The sequence below is a fragment of the Gopherus evgoodei genome, chromosome 9 (assembly GCF_007399415.2).
Source record: "Gopherus evgoodei ecotype Sinaloan lineage chromosome 9, rGopEvg1_v1.p, whole genome shotgun sequence".
NCBI classification, from domain to species: Eukaryota; Metazoa; Chordata; order Testudines; family Testudinidae; genus Gopherus; species Gopherus evgoodei.
In genome coordinates this window covers 4,093,769-4,108,964 of record NC_044330.1, presented here as the reverse complement: position 1 = coordinate 4,108,964, position 15,196 = coordinate 4,093,769, and the positions used below count along the sequence as shown (strand labels likewise).

The window sequence follows — 15,196 nt, the reverse complement described above, 5'->3', positions numbered from 1 at the left end:
TGGTCATGTGGGTAAAAGTACAGGACTGGGATCCAGGAATTCTGTGTTTCAGTCTTGACTCTGCCAATGACTCGCTGATTGATCATGGGCAAGCTGCTTCCTCTCTGTGTCCCCGTTTCCCCCTCTTTATAAATAGGGGGGTAATTCCTCTCCCCATGGTGCTATGCAACGTTTGCACGACGCTTTTAGCTCCCTCAGCTGGAAAGAGCTACAGAAGGGCAAAGTCTAGCTGCTATCACTCATGGGGTTGTGAACACATTATCCTGACACATTATCCCAACTCCAGGCTCCTGTGTGCCCGACTTTGGTGCATGCCAGAGGGCCCTGCAGGTCAACAAGTGCACAACTGGCAGAATCTGGGTTTCTGACGTTTGGGGGCGGGGTGGGGGGTTGATTCAGCCTGTTACAGTGACAGGGGCCAGTCATGAAATTCAGATGCAGACTCATCATGGACTTCAGGGACGAACTTGGACCCCTGCATGCACAAGCTCAGGAACAGCCTTCCAATCAGAATTCGGGGGGCACGAAACCGAGCTAGTTTTAAGATGGAGCATGGTAAGTTTATGAATGAGGTCATATGAAAGGGCTGCCTCCAATGGCCGGCACCGGACTGAGGCCCTACCAAATTCATGGCCATGAAAAACGCGTCATGGACCATGAAATCTGGTCTCCCTTCATGAAATCTGGCCTTTTCTGTGCTTCGACCCTATACTTCACAGATTTCAGGTGGGAGAGCAGTGTTTCTCAAACTGGGAGTCCTGACCCAAGAGGAGGCTGTGGGGGGGGGGGGGGAGGATGGGGTCGCAAGGTTATTTTAGGGGCGTCGCAGTATTGCCACCCACACTTCTCCACTGCCTTCAGAGCTGGGCAGCCAGAGCGTGGCGGCTGTTGGCCAGGTGCCCAGCTTTGACAGCAGCACCCAGCCAGCAGCAGTGCAGAAGTAAGGGTGGCAATACCATACCATGCCACCCTTCCTTCTGCACTGCTGTCTTCAGAGCTGGGTGGCTGGATAGTGGTGGCTGCTGACCGAGGGCCCAGCTCTGAAGGCAGCAGTGCAGAAGTAAGGGTGGCAATACCATCCCATGCCATCCTTCCTTCTGCGCTGCTGCTGGTTCTGCCTTCAGAGCTGGGATCCCGGCTAGCAGCTGCTGCTCTCCAGCTGCCCAGCTCTGAAGGCAGCCCATTGCCTGGAGCAGTGCAGAAGTATGGGTAGCAGGACCACAACCCCCCTACAATAACCTTCGAACCCCCTTCCCCCCCAACTCTTTTTTGGGTCAGGACCCCTACAATTACAACACCTGAAATTTCAGATTCAAACAGCTGAAATCATGACATTGACTATTTTTAAAATTGTATGACCGTGAAAATGACCAAAATGGACCATGAATTTGGTAGGGCCCTAGCTATGACCCAGGAGGTTCCTTCAGTCCTGTGTCCTTATGCATATTGTTCTAGACCCTTTAGCATCTTCCGAACACTTTCCACATAGCTAGCTAGTGCATGGCCATGCAGCATGCTAGTAAGGCAAACATTAATGCCCCATTTGGCAGAGGGAAAAACGGAGGCAGGGAGGTGGAGGACCTGATTTTCAGAAGTGCTGAGCACCCACAATACTAACAGTAATCAGTGAAAATTGCAGGTGCTCAGCACCTCTGAACGTCAGCTCCAAGCCCACCAAAGGAGATTGTTTCTGATTCAGGATTAAAAGGCGTCGTCCCTGCAGGGCCGGCTCTAGCCATTTCGCCGCCCCAAGCATGGCGGCACGCCGCGGGGGGCGCTCTGCCACTCGTTGGTCCCGCGGCTCCGGTGGACCTCCCGCAGGTGTCCCTGCTGAGGGTCTGCTGGTCCCACGGCTCCGGTGGACCTCCCGCAGGTGTGCCTGCGGATGCTCCACTGGAGCCGCGGGACCAGTGGTCCCTCCACAGGCACCCCTGCAGGAGGTCCACCGGAGCCGCCTGCTGTCCTCCTGGCAACTGGCAGAGTGCCCCCCGCGGCATGCCGCCCCAAGCATGCGCTTGGCGCGCTCGGGCCTGGCGCCGGCCCTGCATCCCTGGGTCCCATCTGGCTTCACGGTTCAGCGCTGCCGGTTATCAAAGGGAAGCTGCTTTGCCAAATTTAGCAAAGGTGTTGAAGTTTCTTGTTAAAAACACCCCAGGAGCCAAGGCACATACACGTCCTGTGCCTCAAGGGGACTTGGGGACTGGTTAGAGACCTCACCTGCAATTGCTTCGTAGAGGTCAGCTTTATACTCCAAGTACTCGTACTCCTCGAACCGCTGAGGCCCCTCGCACATGACCCGGCACTCCACATCCGCGGTGTAGTAGCCCCGCAGGGCTCGCTCCAAGGACTCGATGGCCAGAGCGTACTCTTCTTGATCATAGTGCTTCACCCCTGTGCTGTAGTTCTCCTGCAAAGAAGCCCAGCAGGTTCGTTAGGCAGCTGGGAAGCAGAGTAGGTGTTGTAACACTGGGACTAAATCAGAGCCCATATGGCACATTGGTCTAAAAGAGACTCCGGTAGAACTGCACATTATGCTGAATGGACAGTAATGTTTGCTTAATGAACCTCCTGTGTGTAAATTCACCCCAGCTCTATGAAATCATTAGCCAGTGACTGCGATGAGCCCAGTTTTGGAGTTCGTTTTGGTGGCTTCATAAAGCAGTTGTAAAGCTGGCTTGGCCAGCTGAGCACCACTAGGTAACACATGGACAAATCCAAGACCTTATGGAGTCAATGGGAGTTTGTCCATTGGCTTCACTGAGCTTAGGATGCTCATGGACCTGACTGAACGCTGGTACCTCGCCCAGCGTTAGCACTGGTGGCAGGGCTGGGAAAAGACACATCTGTGCTCTGGATCAGCCCTGGGGCTGGAGGAGGCAGGGAACGAAGATGGCTTAAATACCCCTTTGTCACTCCCACCTCACTCAGATCATCCCGTGCAGGGTGCATCTCAGGTGGTCTGCAGAATCTGGCCTCACGTAAATGTGTGAGAGCCAGGATGGGCAAACCCATTTACACAACGTGCGCAAAGCCTGCCATTTACTGAGCTGTCCGTCAAGCCAGGCCATGGCTGATACTGAGAGCAGTCAGCGTGTGAGTCAGCAGCTCCTCTGAGGAGAGGACAGGCTGGAGTGTTGTGTCACCGGGCATACGTATAACTGAGGCTGTGCAGTCAGCGCCAAGAGGACACACATCAGAAAAGAAAAGGGAATTTGGACAGATTTCCTTCCCCAGTTGAACCGTCACAACCAGGGAACACTGGAATGTCCACTGCCAGCCAGGGCTTAGCCCTCGGAATTTCACATTTGATGCATTGCCTTGGCTGTACATGGATAAAGCAGGTGGGCGAAGAAGTGCCCTGGCTAAATGCACATGGCTGGAATACAGTGAAAATACAGGTGCACAGACGCCTGTATGGAAGGGTAAATGAATGCAAAATGAGTATGCTATCAGGTCTACATTTACTGATGTAACCCAGAGATCCTGTGGTTACCTCTTGGCCATGCACAAGGTAACGGTGCAGCCAGGCAGATGCTACGGGGTGGAAATTGACAAACGCTGCCTCACAGACACGGCAGAAGGCTCGCATGCCAATATCCTCTAGCAGGCTCCCACGAGCTCATGTCACAGCAGTGTAAATGCCATCCAACAGAGCTTGGCCAGTAGCCCGTGTTACCTTCCTCCAGGCCCAAAACTCATCCCCAAGCTGACTGACATTTTACATACTTGTCCACTGAGTGGGAAGCCATCTCTCTCCAAACTCACCATGTGTGGCTTGGCCTCTCGATCAACCAGATGGACCTTCCCTGTCATGGTTTTGTAGTTCTCAATGTCCTGCTGCATTTCCATGTGCTCAGGGTTTGCCATGAAAAAGGTGTGAGCTGCATCTGCTGCCTCCTCCAGCTGGTTCAGCTAAAACAAGGGAAGAAGCAGCCAGCTGGTAAGTGCCCTGCTAAGACAAGCCAGACCCGCCCTCCGTATGAAGGCACCACACTCAAGATTTCTTTCGTCACCTGCCACTGCTCGGCGGCCCGGGGGCATCTGGGCCCAACCCACCAGCTGCTGCTGAAGACAGGGAGGAAATCCTGCCATTTTGTCTGTTCTAAGGGTGCATCAATGGCCAAAAGCAGGGACTGCGAAGGGACCAGCAGCAAATAAGATAAACATTGAGCGATGGGTGAAATCAAGGAAAAACTGAGCATGCAGAACAAAGGAAGTGATTTCAGTGCCATAGCCAGCCTGGTCCAGGGCAGTCACGAGTCTGTTCCCACCTGCCTGCGTGAACTTGGGTAAGTCACTTTGCTTCTCTGTGACTCAGTTTCCCCAAGTGTCCTATGGGATAGCAGCTCCTTCAGAGGTGAGTGCAGGCAAGAATGGCAGTAACCGGTGTTTGGAGCCAGTAAATACACAGCTTGGTGCTGAGACTGGATATGCCTAAACCATCATTGCCACTTCCCCCTGACACGGCACGGAATGCAAACCCTAAGGGACTTGGGGAAGAAATCTGGGAGGGTCTTGGGAGAAGCATGAGAGACCACATGAGAGAGAGAGACCAGCCACCCCTCCCTTTCTAGACCTCTCTCAACTCTCAGACCCGAATCCCCACGGAAGCCCTGCACTGGGATTGGTGTGATTGTCCAAGAAGCATTCTATGCAGCAGGCCCAGCCCCCCATCTGCCAGGCTCCGGCTGTGCGGTTTTCAGGCTCCTCGGGAGAAGTGAGTTAGGAGGAGGGATTTCCCAGGAGCACAGCCCTGACTCCACGATCAGACGTTATCTCCCTGAAATGCCTCCTGCCTGCGTACGGCACCAAGAAGCAGATTCCAACCACACTTGTGCACATGTGGGAAGTTCATTCTCGATTACAACCGTTTGACGCAGATCTAGCACGCCAGCCTTCCTGCCAGAGGGACCACAGAGCCTGGCCGGCTCCCAGAGGATGTCATTCTCTCCCGGGAAGAGAGTAAGAGCCCGCGCTGGTGGTTGGCCAGTTCAAAGCCGCACAGAGTGTCACAGCACAGCATGACCGAGGGTAAAGTGCTGTACGGCTGCGAACACAAACCGCGTGCCACTTGGACAGCACCGTGGGGTGCTGGTAAACCACACTGGTTTGTTTGCTTTGCTCCTATCTGCTGCTCAGATTCCCAGACCAGATAATCGGCGTGGGGGTCCTTCCATTCGTTGCCTGCTTTGTCAGTCTAGGCCATAGTTCAAGACGTAGGTTACAATGAAGTAGCACGCCCTGCAGCAGCAAGTCGTCTGCCCAGCGCACAGCTGGACCAGCTTGCACTGCCTGGACTTGATTTGTGTGACCGGTCACACTTCATATTACTCTTCCATTTAGCAACAGTTGAGGGAGGGTTAATACATGACTGATAGATGTTTCAACAAATGGTTAAGCAATTGTCAGCATGTCTGTCTGGTCTATAGGTTGCTTATGACATGGGCTATGGGAATTTATAGCATCTTCTACAGGTGTTCGTACCCCTCTATTGCATGCACTACCTGTGTCTAACATCTATCAATCCTTTCTAACCCATTCACCAACGGAACCGAAATAATAATAAATTGTGACCATTTTACGTATGGACACTCCTCACTAATATCCCCACACCTCAGAAACTTAATTGAGTTTGCCCTGAGAACTCTCCTCTGAGTATCAGCAGCTACATTTTATCCACTGAGAAGTGCAGACACGCAGAGGTTAAGGCCCAGATTCATAAAAGGAATTAGGCATCTAAGTTTCACTGATTTCAATTGGTGTTAGGTGCCTAAACCCCTTTACGGATCTGGGCCTAAGTGACTTGCCAAAGGCCACGCAGGAAGAATGTGGCAGAGCTCCAAGCTCCCAGCCTTGTATCCTAACCACAGGACAATCTTGTCTCTGTATCTCTCTTGCTGCTTTTGCACATTTCTGACCCCTTTCCTCCATCTATTTACAGCACATTCCAGTCAGCCCCTGAGGAACAAGCCATACTGCTAGCAGTGGCGCAATGCGCTGAAGAAAGGGGCGAGGGAAACAGACGCGCTACGTAGCATGAGCATGGCATCATCTCGGAGCAGAATGTTTATGCCCTATGGCAGAATTGCTAGTTTTGCATCAAAGGCTTGTGAAAGCGCAGCCATGACATTCGCACTGAAAACGTATTTTCACATCTCCTGACAAAAGAAATCAAAACCTGAACTGCTTAGAGGGAGAGGGAATCTGCGATGCTTTAACTTCACACTGAATGAAAAAAGGCCCATTGGCAAGCTGGAATGTGCTACGTTCCACTAGGAAACTGGCCACATTTCTAGCGATGGTCAACCCGCTCTTGAGCGATGAACATGCAAGAAAAGTCATGTTTTTATGTTCCAAATGCAAAAAAAGAAAGAAAAACAAACTTGTGCTGTGAAATCCCACAAAACACTGATCCTCTGCAGGCACAACACTGGCCCAAACTGAAAAGGGTATGTTTAATATTAGCCTAGATCATCCCAGGGAAACCTGAAGGCAGAAGGACACCTCCACATGCAGATCTCCCCTGCTCAGCGCAGAAGCTGCATCTGTGATACTAGCCCCCCATGGCCTCGCATCCAGCAGAGGACTCTCCACGAGGCCAGGGTGTCAGCAGGAGTTTGGGAGGGGCGAGGTCACCCCACAACAGCCATGCGGAAATTGCCTAGAAGGGGGGTCTATCTGGGGCTCTAGTTCTTTTCTTGTCTCAGAGCAGCAGCCGTTAGTCTGTATTTGAAAGAAGAATGAGGAGTCCTTGCGGCACCTTAGAGACTAATGCATTTATTTGAGCATAAGCTTTTGTGGGCTGATGAAGTGCACCTGATGAAGTGGGCTGTAGCCCACGAAAGCTTATGCTCAAATAAACGCGTTAGTCTCTAAGGTGCCACAAGGACTCCTCGTTCTTCTTTTCTTGTGGCTCCCTTCAGCATGGGGACCCAAAGCCATCCCAGCTCGCTGGGATCCCCTGGAGTCTACTGAGGACAGAGCAGCAACTCATTCTACGGGGAGCAGGGCAAACACCATAAATTGGTGCTCAGTGGCTTTTCCTTCCCTGTCTGGGACTAAGGCTACATCTGCACGACAAGCTAGGAGTGCAATTCCCCCTGCTCGTGTACACATACGTGAACTCTCCTTGAGCAAGCGCGAGTATAGAGAGCCGTGCAGCTGGTGGAGACCAGGGAGCTGCAGCAGAAGCACAGCTGAGCCTGAAACCGGTGGGTACGCATGTGCCTTGCCTAGTTTCAGGCATCCGCTCCTGCAACCCTTGCTGCACGGCTATTTATACTCGTGCTCACTCAATGAGAGCGGGCGTGAGCCTGTGCACACGAGCAGCGGAATCACACCCCTCGCCTGTAGCGTAGAGGTAGAGGTAGTCAGACTGGCCTGCTTACGCAGTAACTAGGCCCCTGTAGCTGTCCCATGGTAGCTGACTCAGGCTCATGGGGCTCCCATCGCGCAGCGTCTACACAGCAATGAAACAGCCCAGCAGCCCGAGCCCCGCACATGAGTCAGCTGGCGCAGGCCAGCCCCGGGCTTTTCTTTGCTGTGTAGACATACCCTAGTGGTAACAGGGCTTGGCAACAGCTGGCCAGATGACACGCACAGCTATGGTGACCAGACGTCCCGATTTTATCGGGACTGTCCCAATATTTGTTTGTTTGTCCCGCGTCCCGACCAATGTTCGGTTGGGACACTGGACAAAAACAATTTTGCCCTCCGCTTCCATGCACAGGCTCTCGCCCCCTCCTTCCCCCATTGGATCCCTCCCCAAATCCCCACCCCAGCCTCGCCCCCTCACTGCCCCATTGGATCCCAAACTGGGCCTGGGGAGGAGATGCCCCTGTGCAGCAGCCTGGGCACACGGGCCATGGCCGGCTGGGGCCGGGAGCGCTGCAGTGCTGCGCGGAGGCTGCTCCAGCCCTGCAGCCCGCGGGGCAGCACGGTGGGTCCGGGGGCAGAGTGGAGCGGGCAGGACCTGAGTGGGTGGCACGGCATGGCCCAGGGTCCCCTAAACCGATAAACTTCCCCACCGCTGCCGGGGAGCCCCGCGCCTCTCCCGCTCGGCTGTGCTCCAGCATTATGTTTAATGCTGCTTTGAGCAGGCACGGCCTGGAGCTGGGTCAGACTGGCGGCCTTGGATTCAGCTGGAGCAGAAGAATTCCTCTGGATGCAGCAGGCCCGGCTGAGTTGCTGCAAACCTGTTCCCATTCGGAAACTGGAGCTGGCTGCCAGGGTTCATAAGAGGGGCCAGTTGTTTAACCGGCAGCGTGATACCTCCGCCTGCACTATACGTACGGTTCGGTGCGGCTTGGGAAAATACAAGGCTCAATGGAGGGTGTATATTTTTGTTCCGAGGCAGCTTTTTCTAAATGTTTAGTGGGAACACATTTTGGCAGCACCATTCGAGTCTCCTCTCGCAAACAGAAATTCCAAGCGGAAAAATGCATTAAGAAGCTACTGAATTGGATTTTCTTTAGCGCTGTAAGAACTAGCAAGGAATTAAAAAGTACAGCAAGCCCCTGAAAATAGTTTCACATGAACACAAAGCAAGTGAGCAAGCAAGCTTGAGGAATCAGAAGTGTCCCCAAGTCCAGCCACTCATTTCCCAGACTTCCCCTGTGTCGTGGTGCAGTGTAGGGAAACTTGACTGTCCACCTAACTTGACTGGTCAGAGGACAAAGAAAATTGGCCTATGGGATCATGGGATACTTTGGCAGCCTCCCAGAGCACAAGTCCAGTGGGGCTGTGTCTACACTGCAAAGCAACAGGGCTTGAACCCTGGGCCCCAGCTCGATTTAGGCTTGAACTCCACACCCTGGGTCTGAGCCATGGGTTAAGGTGATTTGTGTGTAGATGGAAGGGGGCTTAGAGCTGAACCTGAGTTCAAACCCTGGGCTTACATTGCAGTGTAGACACACCCAGAGGGCCCGGCAGTCTGAGACCCGTGAGGCTGAGTCAGCGAACTGAGCCTCAGGTTTTTCAATTGCAGTGCAGACATGCCCTAAGGGACTTAGCCTGGGGCCACAGGAATCAACTGCAGAGCTGGGAAAAGAAACTGTGTCCTTGCTGTCACTCCCAGACCTTCCCCACATGGCATGTGGCGGGGACGCTGCAGTCCCATTTCAAACCCATTCTCAGATCACATGGAGTTTGAGATACAAACTCGGGTGAAAACAACTTTCTTCCAGTGGCTGGAATCCTACAGCAGGTGCCCCCATGTTCGCCTTCAGAATCCTCCTGGCTCTGTGGCAAATGCTGACACGGAAAAAGACTCCAGATGAAGATGGGAACCAACCTCAGTGGCATGCTCCATGCACTTTGCCTATCCTGTCACACTCCTGCTTTTCTCATTGGTAACAGTGGGCTGAATCAGCCCTCAAAATCGACACACATACTTTGCCTGGGAACTGAAGCTCAGAGATTTCCACCACTAGTCAAGTTTCAGACAATAAAAACCTCTAACGTGCAGATTTTGTTCTATTGCTCTAACTCATCCAAAGGCCACTGGCTGGTCCAATTCCCAGCAGACCCAGAGCAGGACTGCCTGAGAAGGCGCATGCGTGATTGCCTTTGAAAAGAAAATGCAAGTCCCAGTCAGAGGGCTTGTCAAAACAGGCTCCAGCTTTGCCCTTTGAACAGCAAAGCAACAGGGCACAGCAATGCCCAGAGGAACCTGAACAATTTGCCCTGTGCAAACTTGAAAAAGTTCTTGGCTTTAACCCTGTAGTTAGAACCCATGCAGGAAACAGGCTGGCTTTGCTCTCCCTGCAGAAACAATAGCTCTCTCGTTTGTGTATTCAATCCAAATGGGAGTAAAGGTGTGAGCTTACACTGCACTCAATTACAGACTTAAAAGTGGCAATTCTTCAACAAAAAATAACTTCAAAAAATAGACTCCAATGAGAAACTGCAGAACTGGAATTAATTTGCAAACCGGACACCACCAAAGTAGGCCTGAATAAAGACTGGGAGTGGATGGGTCGTTACACACCTCGTTATCTCTAGCTTGCTTGCTAGCACACATATATACACCTGCCCCTGGATATTTCCATTACATGCATCTGAGGAAGTGGGTATTCACCCACGAAAGCTCATGCTCCAAAACGTCTGTTAGTCTATAAGGTGCCACAGGATTCTTCGCTGCTTAAACTAAAAACTATTTCCCCATGCTAATTTCCCCCCTACTGTTACTCACACCTTCTTGTCAACTGTTTGAAATGGGTCATGCTGATTACCACTATAAACATGATTTTTCCTCCTGCTGAATAGCCCACTTTAACGGATTTGTCTTGCTAGAGATAAGGCAACTCCCATCTTTTCAAGTTCTCTGTATATATCTCCCTATTGCATTTTCCACTTCATGCATCTGATGAAAGGGTTTTAGCCCACAAAAGTTTATGCCCAAATAAATTTGTTAGTCTCTAAGGTGCCACAAGGACTCCTCGTTCTTTTTGCTGATACAGACTAACATGGCTACCCCTCTGAAACAAAAGAGACAGTGAGTGAGAGAGAATTATCTCTTGCATTGTAGTTGATCAGGTAAATTCTACTCCACCCATTTTACAGATGGGGAAAAGAAGGCTCAGGGAAGTAACGTGATGTGCCCAAGGTCATATTATAAATAGGTGTCAATGCCAAGAACTAACCTCAGGAGTCCTAACTCAAAGTCTCCGCTAAATCCTAGCCACGGAGTGTACGTCTACCCTGGAATAAAAGGCCCACTGCACAGCTGTGGCTGGCCCAGGGCAGCCAGCTCGGGCTTGCGGTGCTCGGCTCACAGGGCTAAAAACTGCAATGTAGACATTCAGGGTCCCCACCACGGGGTCCCAGAGCTCAGGCTCTAGACAGAGCCTGAATGCCTACACAGCAATTGTACAGCCCTGCAGCCTGAGCCCCGCGAGCCTGAGCTAGCTGACCCGGGCCAGCCCCGGGTGTTTAATGGTGGTGGCATACTAGAGCATCTCGGTTGTAAGAATGCTTTTAACATGGACAAAGTGGCTACTTACTGAGGGAAGAGTATCAGGAATCTTGGGTCCAGTCCGGCTTCTGAGGGGAGCGATCACTACAGCTCCCAGATCTTTCTGTCTCGTCTCTTTCCATCTCTGTCCCAGTCTTCTCCCCAGCTCTTCAGCCTCATCCTTGTTCCAGTCTCCTTGCTCGCTCTCAGTCTCCCCCACAGGGGCTTCTTGCCTGATTCGTCATATCCCAAACCCCAGCTCCCCGTCTCCCCAACTCAATCTACTTCCTCAGTTTCTTCCCTTCCTCGATGGCGGGGAATTGAGAGTACAAGAGAGAGACAGGCTCCCTGCTCTCAGTTCCAGGGCCGGCACCCTTGGCCACCAGGTGCAGCAGTCGCAGGAAAAGTCCTATTCAGTCCCTGCACGCCCAGGCTAGAGCATGCTCTGTCACTGGGTGGGATGGTGCATGCCCAGTCTGGTCACATGCAGGAGCTGAGAGAGATTCGAGCATGTTTCGTGGAGATTTAGCTGCCAGCATCTGTAAACTGAGATTTTTCCAAAGTCTTATAATTTGGCCAAATTTGGGTGCATTTTCATGAGAACAATAAAAGCCACAATCCTGGCACCAAGGCGACCCCCTCCTCCCTCACCAGCTCTGCTCCAAAGCATGGGGGCACTAGCGCTTGTCAATGATGTGGTTATACAAATGTTTTTAATGCGGACAAAACAACGTATTTTCTCATTCTGAGAAATGACAGCCATTTATGCTGAAAAACTGCCCAAATGCATCCACCCAGAGACAGACACTTGGGAAATGTCATCCCCAATGGTTGAAGTTTGGCAAAGTTATAGCTGAAAACTGGGTCTTACAGTAAGAAAAGTCAGGAACCTTCACTCGAGGCAGTGCTGCCAGCTCAGCCTATAATTACAGTGGGTTAATTGGTGACAAGAGGACAGTAGGTTCGTTAGAGAAAAAGAAGCTGCTGATTTGAGATTACATTGATGACTGATGTTAAGGAAATCTTTGCACTACTCAGGGTATGGCTACACTTGCAGCTGTGCAGCGCTGGGAGTTACAGCTGTCTTCGTACAGCTGTGTAGGGAAAGCGCTGCAGTGTGGCCACACTGACAGCTACCGGCGCACTGGCGTGGCCACATTTGCAGCATCTGCAGTGGCATTGGGAGCGGTGCATTGTGGGCAGCTATCCCAGCATTCAAGTGGCTGCAACATGCTTTTCAAAAGGGGTGGGGTGGGGTGGGGTGTGACAGCGAGTGTGGGGGGCAAGGGAGAGAGAGAGAGAGAGAGAGGATTTTTGGAGCAGACACTGTCAGCAGCTGCAAGTTCCAACCCCCCTCCCCTCCTGCTCACTGAAAGCGAAATAGCCCTCTGGTTTTTTCCCCCTCACAGACCAGAGAACCAGCCTCCCCAAAATGGACTCCCCCCCCCCCATGCCGTGCTGCTTCTCTCCTCAAGCCCCCTCTCTTCCAGCAAACACTAGCTGTGGGCGTTCCAAAGGGAGCTCATTCCCTGCAAACAGGAGCTGTGTTTGTTTTTTCGATAAGCAGCTTCGGGAGCCCGGAGTTCACAACAAAACGAAGAGCGTAATCTTTACTTCAAAGCATTATGGGAAGGTTCCGGAGGTCAGTCACAGCGCTCTAGGATTATTCCCTGTTTACACTGGCACCCCAGCGCTGCAGCAGCAGCAGCGCTATTCTCTGTATTCCTCTCGTGGAGGTGGAGTACGAGCAGCGCTGTAGCCAGGGAGATATAGCACTGTAGGTGCCCTGCCAGTGTGGACGGGGAGTGAGTTACAGTGCTGTAAAGCCACCAAAAGCCCTATCACTCTCAAGTGTAGCCAAGGCCTCAAAGAGCTATTTACAGTGCCAACTTCAGCCTGGATCTCTCATTCTTGTTAACTTTGCAGCCCTTCACAGAGTTATGCTTCCAAAGGTTGTGTATTTATTTCTACCACTGAACTCAATGCAGTTCCAGGATCTGAAGCAAAATGCTGTGTGTTGTGATTGCATTGATCTTGCACTTGCTGCTTCCCATTTCTTTTTGAAAGGCGCATGACCTGTCATGGTTTCAGCTCTTCCTGGGGAAACTCGCTCTTGTGCAGAGGGCTAGAATAATTCCTGGACGACAGAGAAGTTCCACCTAACTCCTCAAAATAGGGCGCAAGCAGTGTCGAGCTCGAGAGCTGGGTGAAACTCAAAACAGAACATCTGAGCTCCACCCTTTCAGGACACCCACTTCTTGTTTGCTTCTGAAATATTCAAGATCCCCTAGAAGCCAAGCACTGCTAAGTTTCTACTTGTCTTGGAGTGTTTAACTAGAAGCACGTATATAAACAAATTCCAAACCGATCAGCTATTCTCAGACGCTAGGGCACAGAGGAATTATGAAACACACTGGGGTCTGCTGCCAAATTCCTTGAAGCCCCAAGGGGAGGAAGAATGGTTTAAAGTACAGGACTTGGACTCAGGAGACCGGGGCTCAGTTTCCGGTGTCAATGCAACGCTCAGGCAGGTCACTAACTGATGGAGGGCTAGGCACAAAGTAGAATAGGAATAATAATAAACAATGCTTCTTTCTGCCACCTTTTCTCTGTCTTGTCTATGTCCAATTTCCCTAGGACAGGGACCATCTCTTACTAAGTGTACGTATAGCGTGTGTGTAGCATATGGGAAACTCCATTCTTGACTGGGGACACTATAATATTAACAACCACTACTTGTGGATGGAAATAGGCAATGGAAAAACAGGATCTCAAAAGTTAAATATTAGAATTGGACGAAGTACAGAGAAGGGCAAGAAAAAATTAGGGGTGTGAAACAGCTTCCATGTGAGGAGAGATTAAACGGACGGGAGTTGTTCGTCTTAGAAAAGAGATGACAAAGGGGGCATGTGATACAGCAAGTGAATAGGGAAGTATTATTTATGCCTTCACAGAACACAAGAACCCAGTGAAAACAGGCAACTAGTTTAAAACTAACAAAAGGAAGGACTACTTTATACAAAGCACAGTCAGCCTGTGGAACGCATTGCCAGGGGATGTTGTGAAGGCCAAAGGTATAACTGGGTTCAAAAAAGAATGAGAAGTTCCTGGAGGATGGGTCCATCAGTGGCTTTAACCAAGATAGTCAGGGATGCGACCCCATGTTCTGGGTGTCCCTAAACCTCCAACTGCCAGAAGCTGGATGACAGGGATGGGTCACTCTAAATTGCCCTGCTCTGTTCATTCCCTCTGAACCATCTAGTGCTGGCCACTGCTGGAAGACAGGATCCTGGGCTATATGGACCATTGGTCTGACCCAAAAGTACCCATTCTTATTTAATCAGGCCCTTACAGTATAATACATCTTGAATTACACTGACACTCCTGGAATGATGTTGCAGGAATATCTTCAAAGTTTTATACCAAAACCTTTATATTTCAGCTGCAAGGTCACAAACACAAGATCTCAGAAGCACTATCGCAGGGTCAGTTTGGCTACGGCAATGACTAGAACAGGAAAAAAAGAGAAAAAAAATTGAAATTTTTTTGAACTTTGAAAAAAGAAAATCTTTTTAGCTCAAAACCAAAACTTGTTTCATTTTGTTGGCAAATGGAAAGATTTCAGTACGTTTGAAAACCCATTTTTCATCAAAAAATGTTTAGATGAAAGAATTTCAGCTGGTTGTAGTTTCCACTTCTCCTGCAGAAGGTGGACAAAACTGTGGCAAACTACTGAATACAATATTTGTTCTGTGTTTGTACAGCTCCTAGCACAACAGGCTGAAATCCAGACCCTATTATAGTCAGTGGGAGTTTTGTCATTGACTTAAATGGGGCAGGATTTCATCCAAAACTAGTGACTTTCAGAAACTTAGATGGGAAAGATTCGAACAGGGTAAGGGCTGACATCAGACTGCAGGATGGACCTCAAGTTAGTACCTGCCTGGTCTTAGCACGATTTATAGTGCCTCTGGACTCCTAGAGTGCAGCCAGTTGGTTTACTTCCACAGTGAAAATCCTAAATGGGGAATGACCCGCATTGCTCTCGCAGGCTGTATGATAAAAGTATCAACACAGTGTTAGCAGCTTGCTCATAATTCACCCTCTTTCTAAATCTAAATCCTCTGCCCATCTATTACTGCAGTGTAGCAACCAGCCAGGTTTAATACATAATACTCTCTAACGTCTTCCCATCTGCTTGCCACATGGCTGCCAACACTGTACCACCCAGGTATCTAGAAT

General features: G+C 50.7%; 1 protein-coding gene across 3 annotated transcripts in view; it reads right to left on the bottom strand.

Annotated features, from left to right (window-relative positions):
• Nucleotides 1-15,196, bottom strand: part of P3H2 (prolyl 3-hydroxylase 2) — a 120,828-nt gene that overhangs the window by 27,535 nt on the left and 78,097 nt on the right. For 2 of the 3 annotated variants that reach the window (XM_030576273.1, XM_030576274.1), the window contains exons 2-3: nt 3,766-3,912; nt 2,218-2,407 (exon numbers count right to left, since the gene is read on the bottom strand). In XM_030576273.1, coding sequence (XP_030432133.1) covers nt 2,218-2,407; nt 3,766-3,912 — 337 coding nt within the window. Of the gene's footprint in view, nt 1-2,217; nt 2,408-3,765; nt 3,915-15,196 lie in introns of all 3 variants that reach the window. The other variant, XM_030576275.1, reaches the window with a different exon arrangement.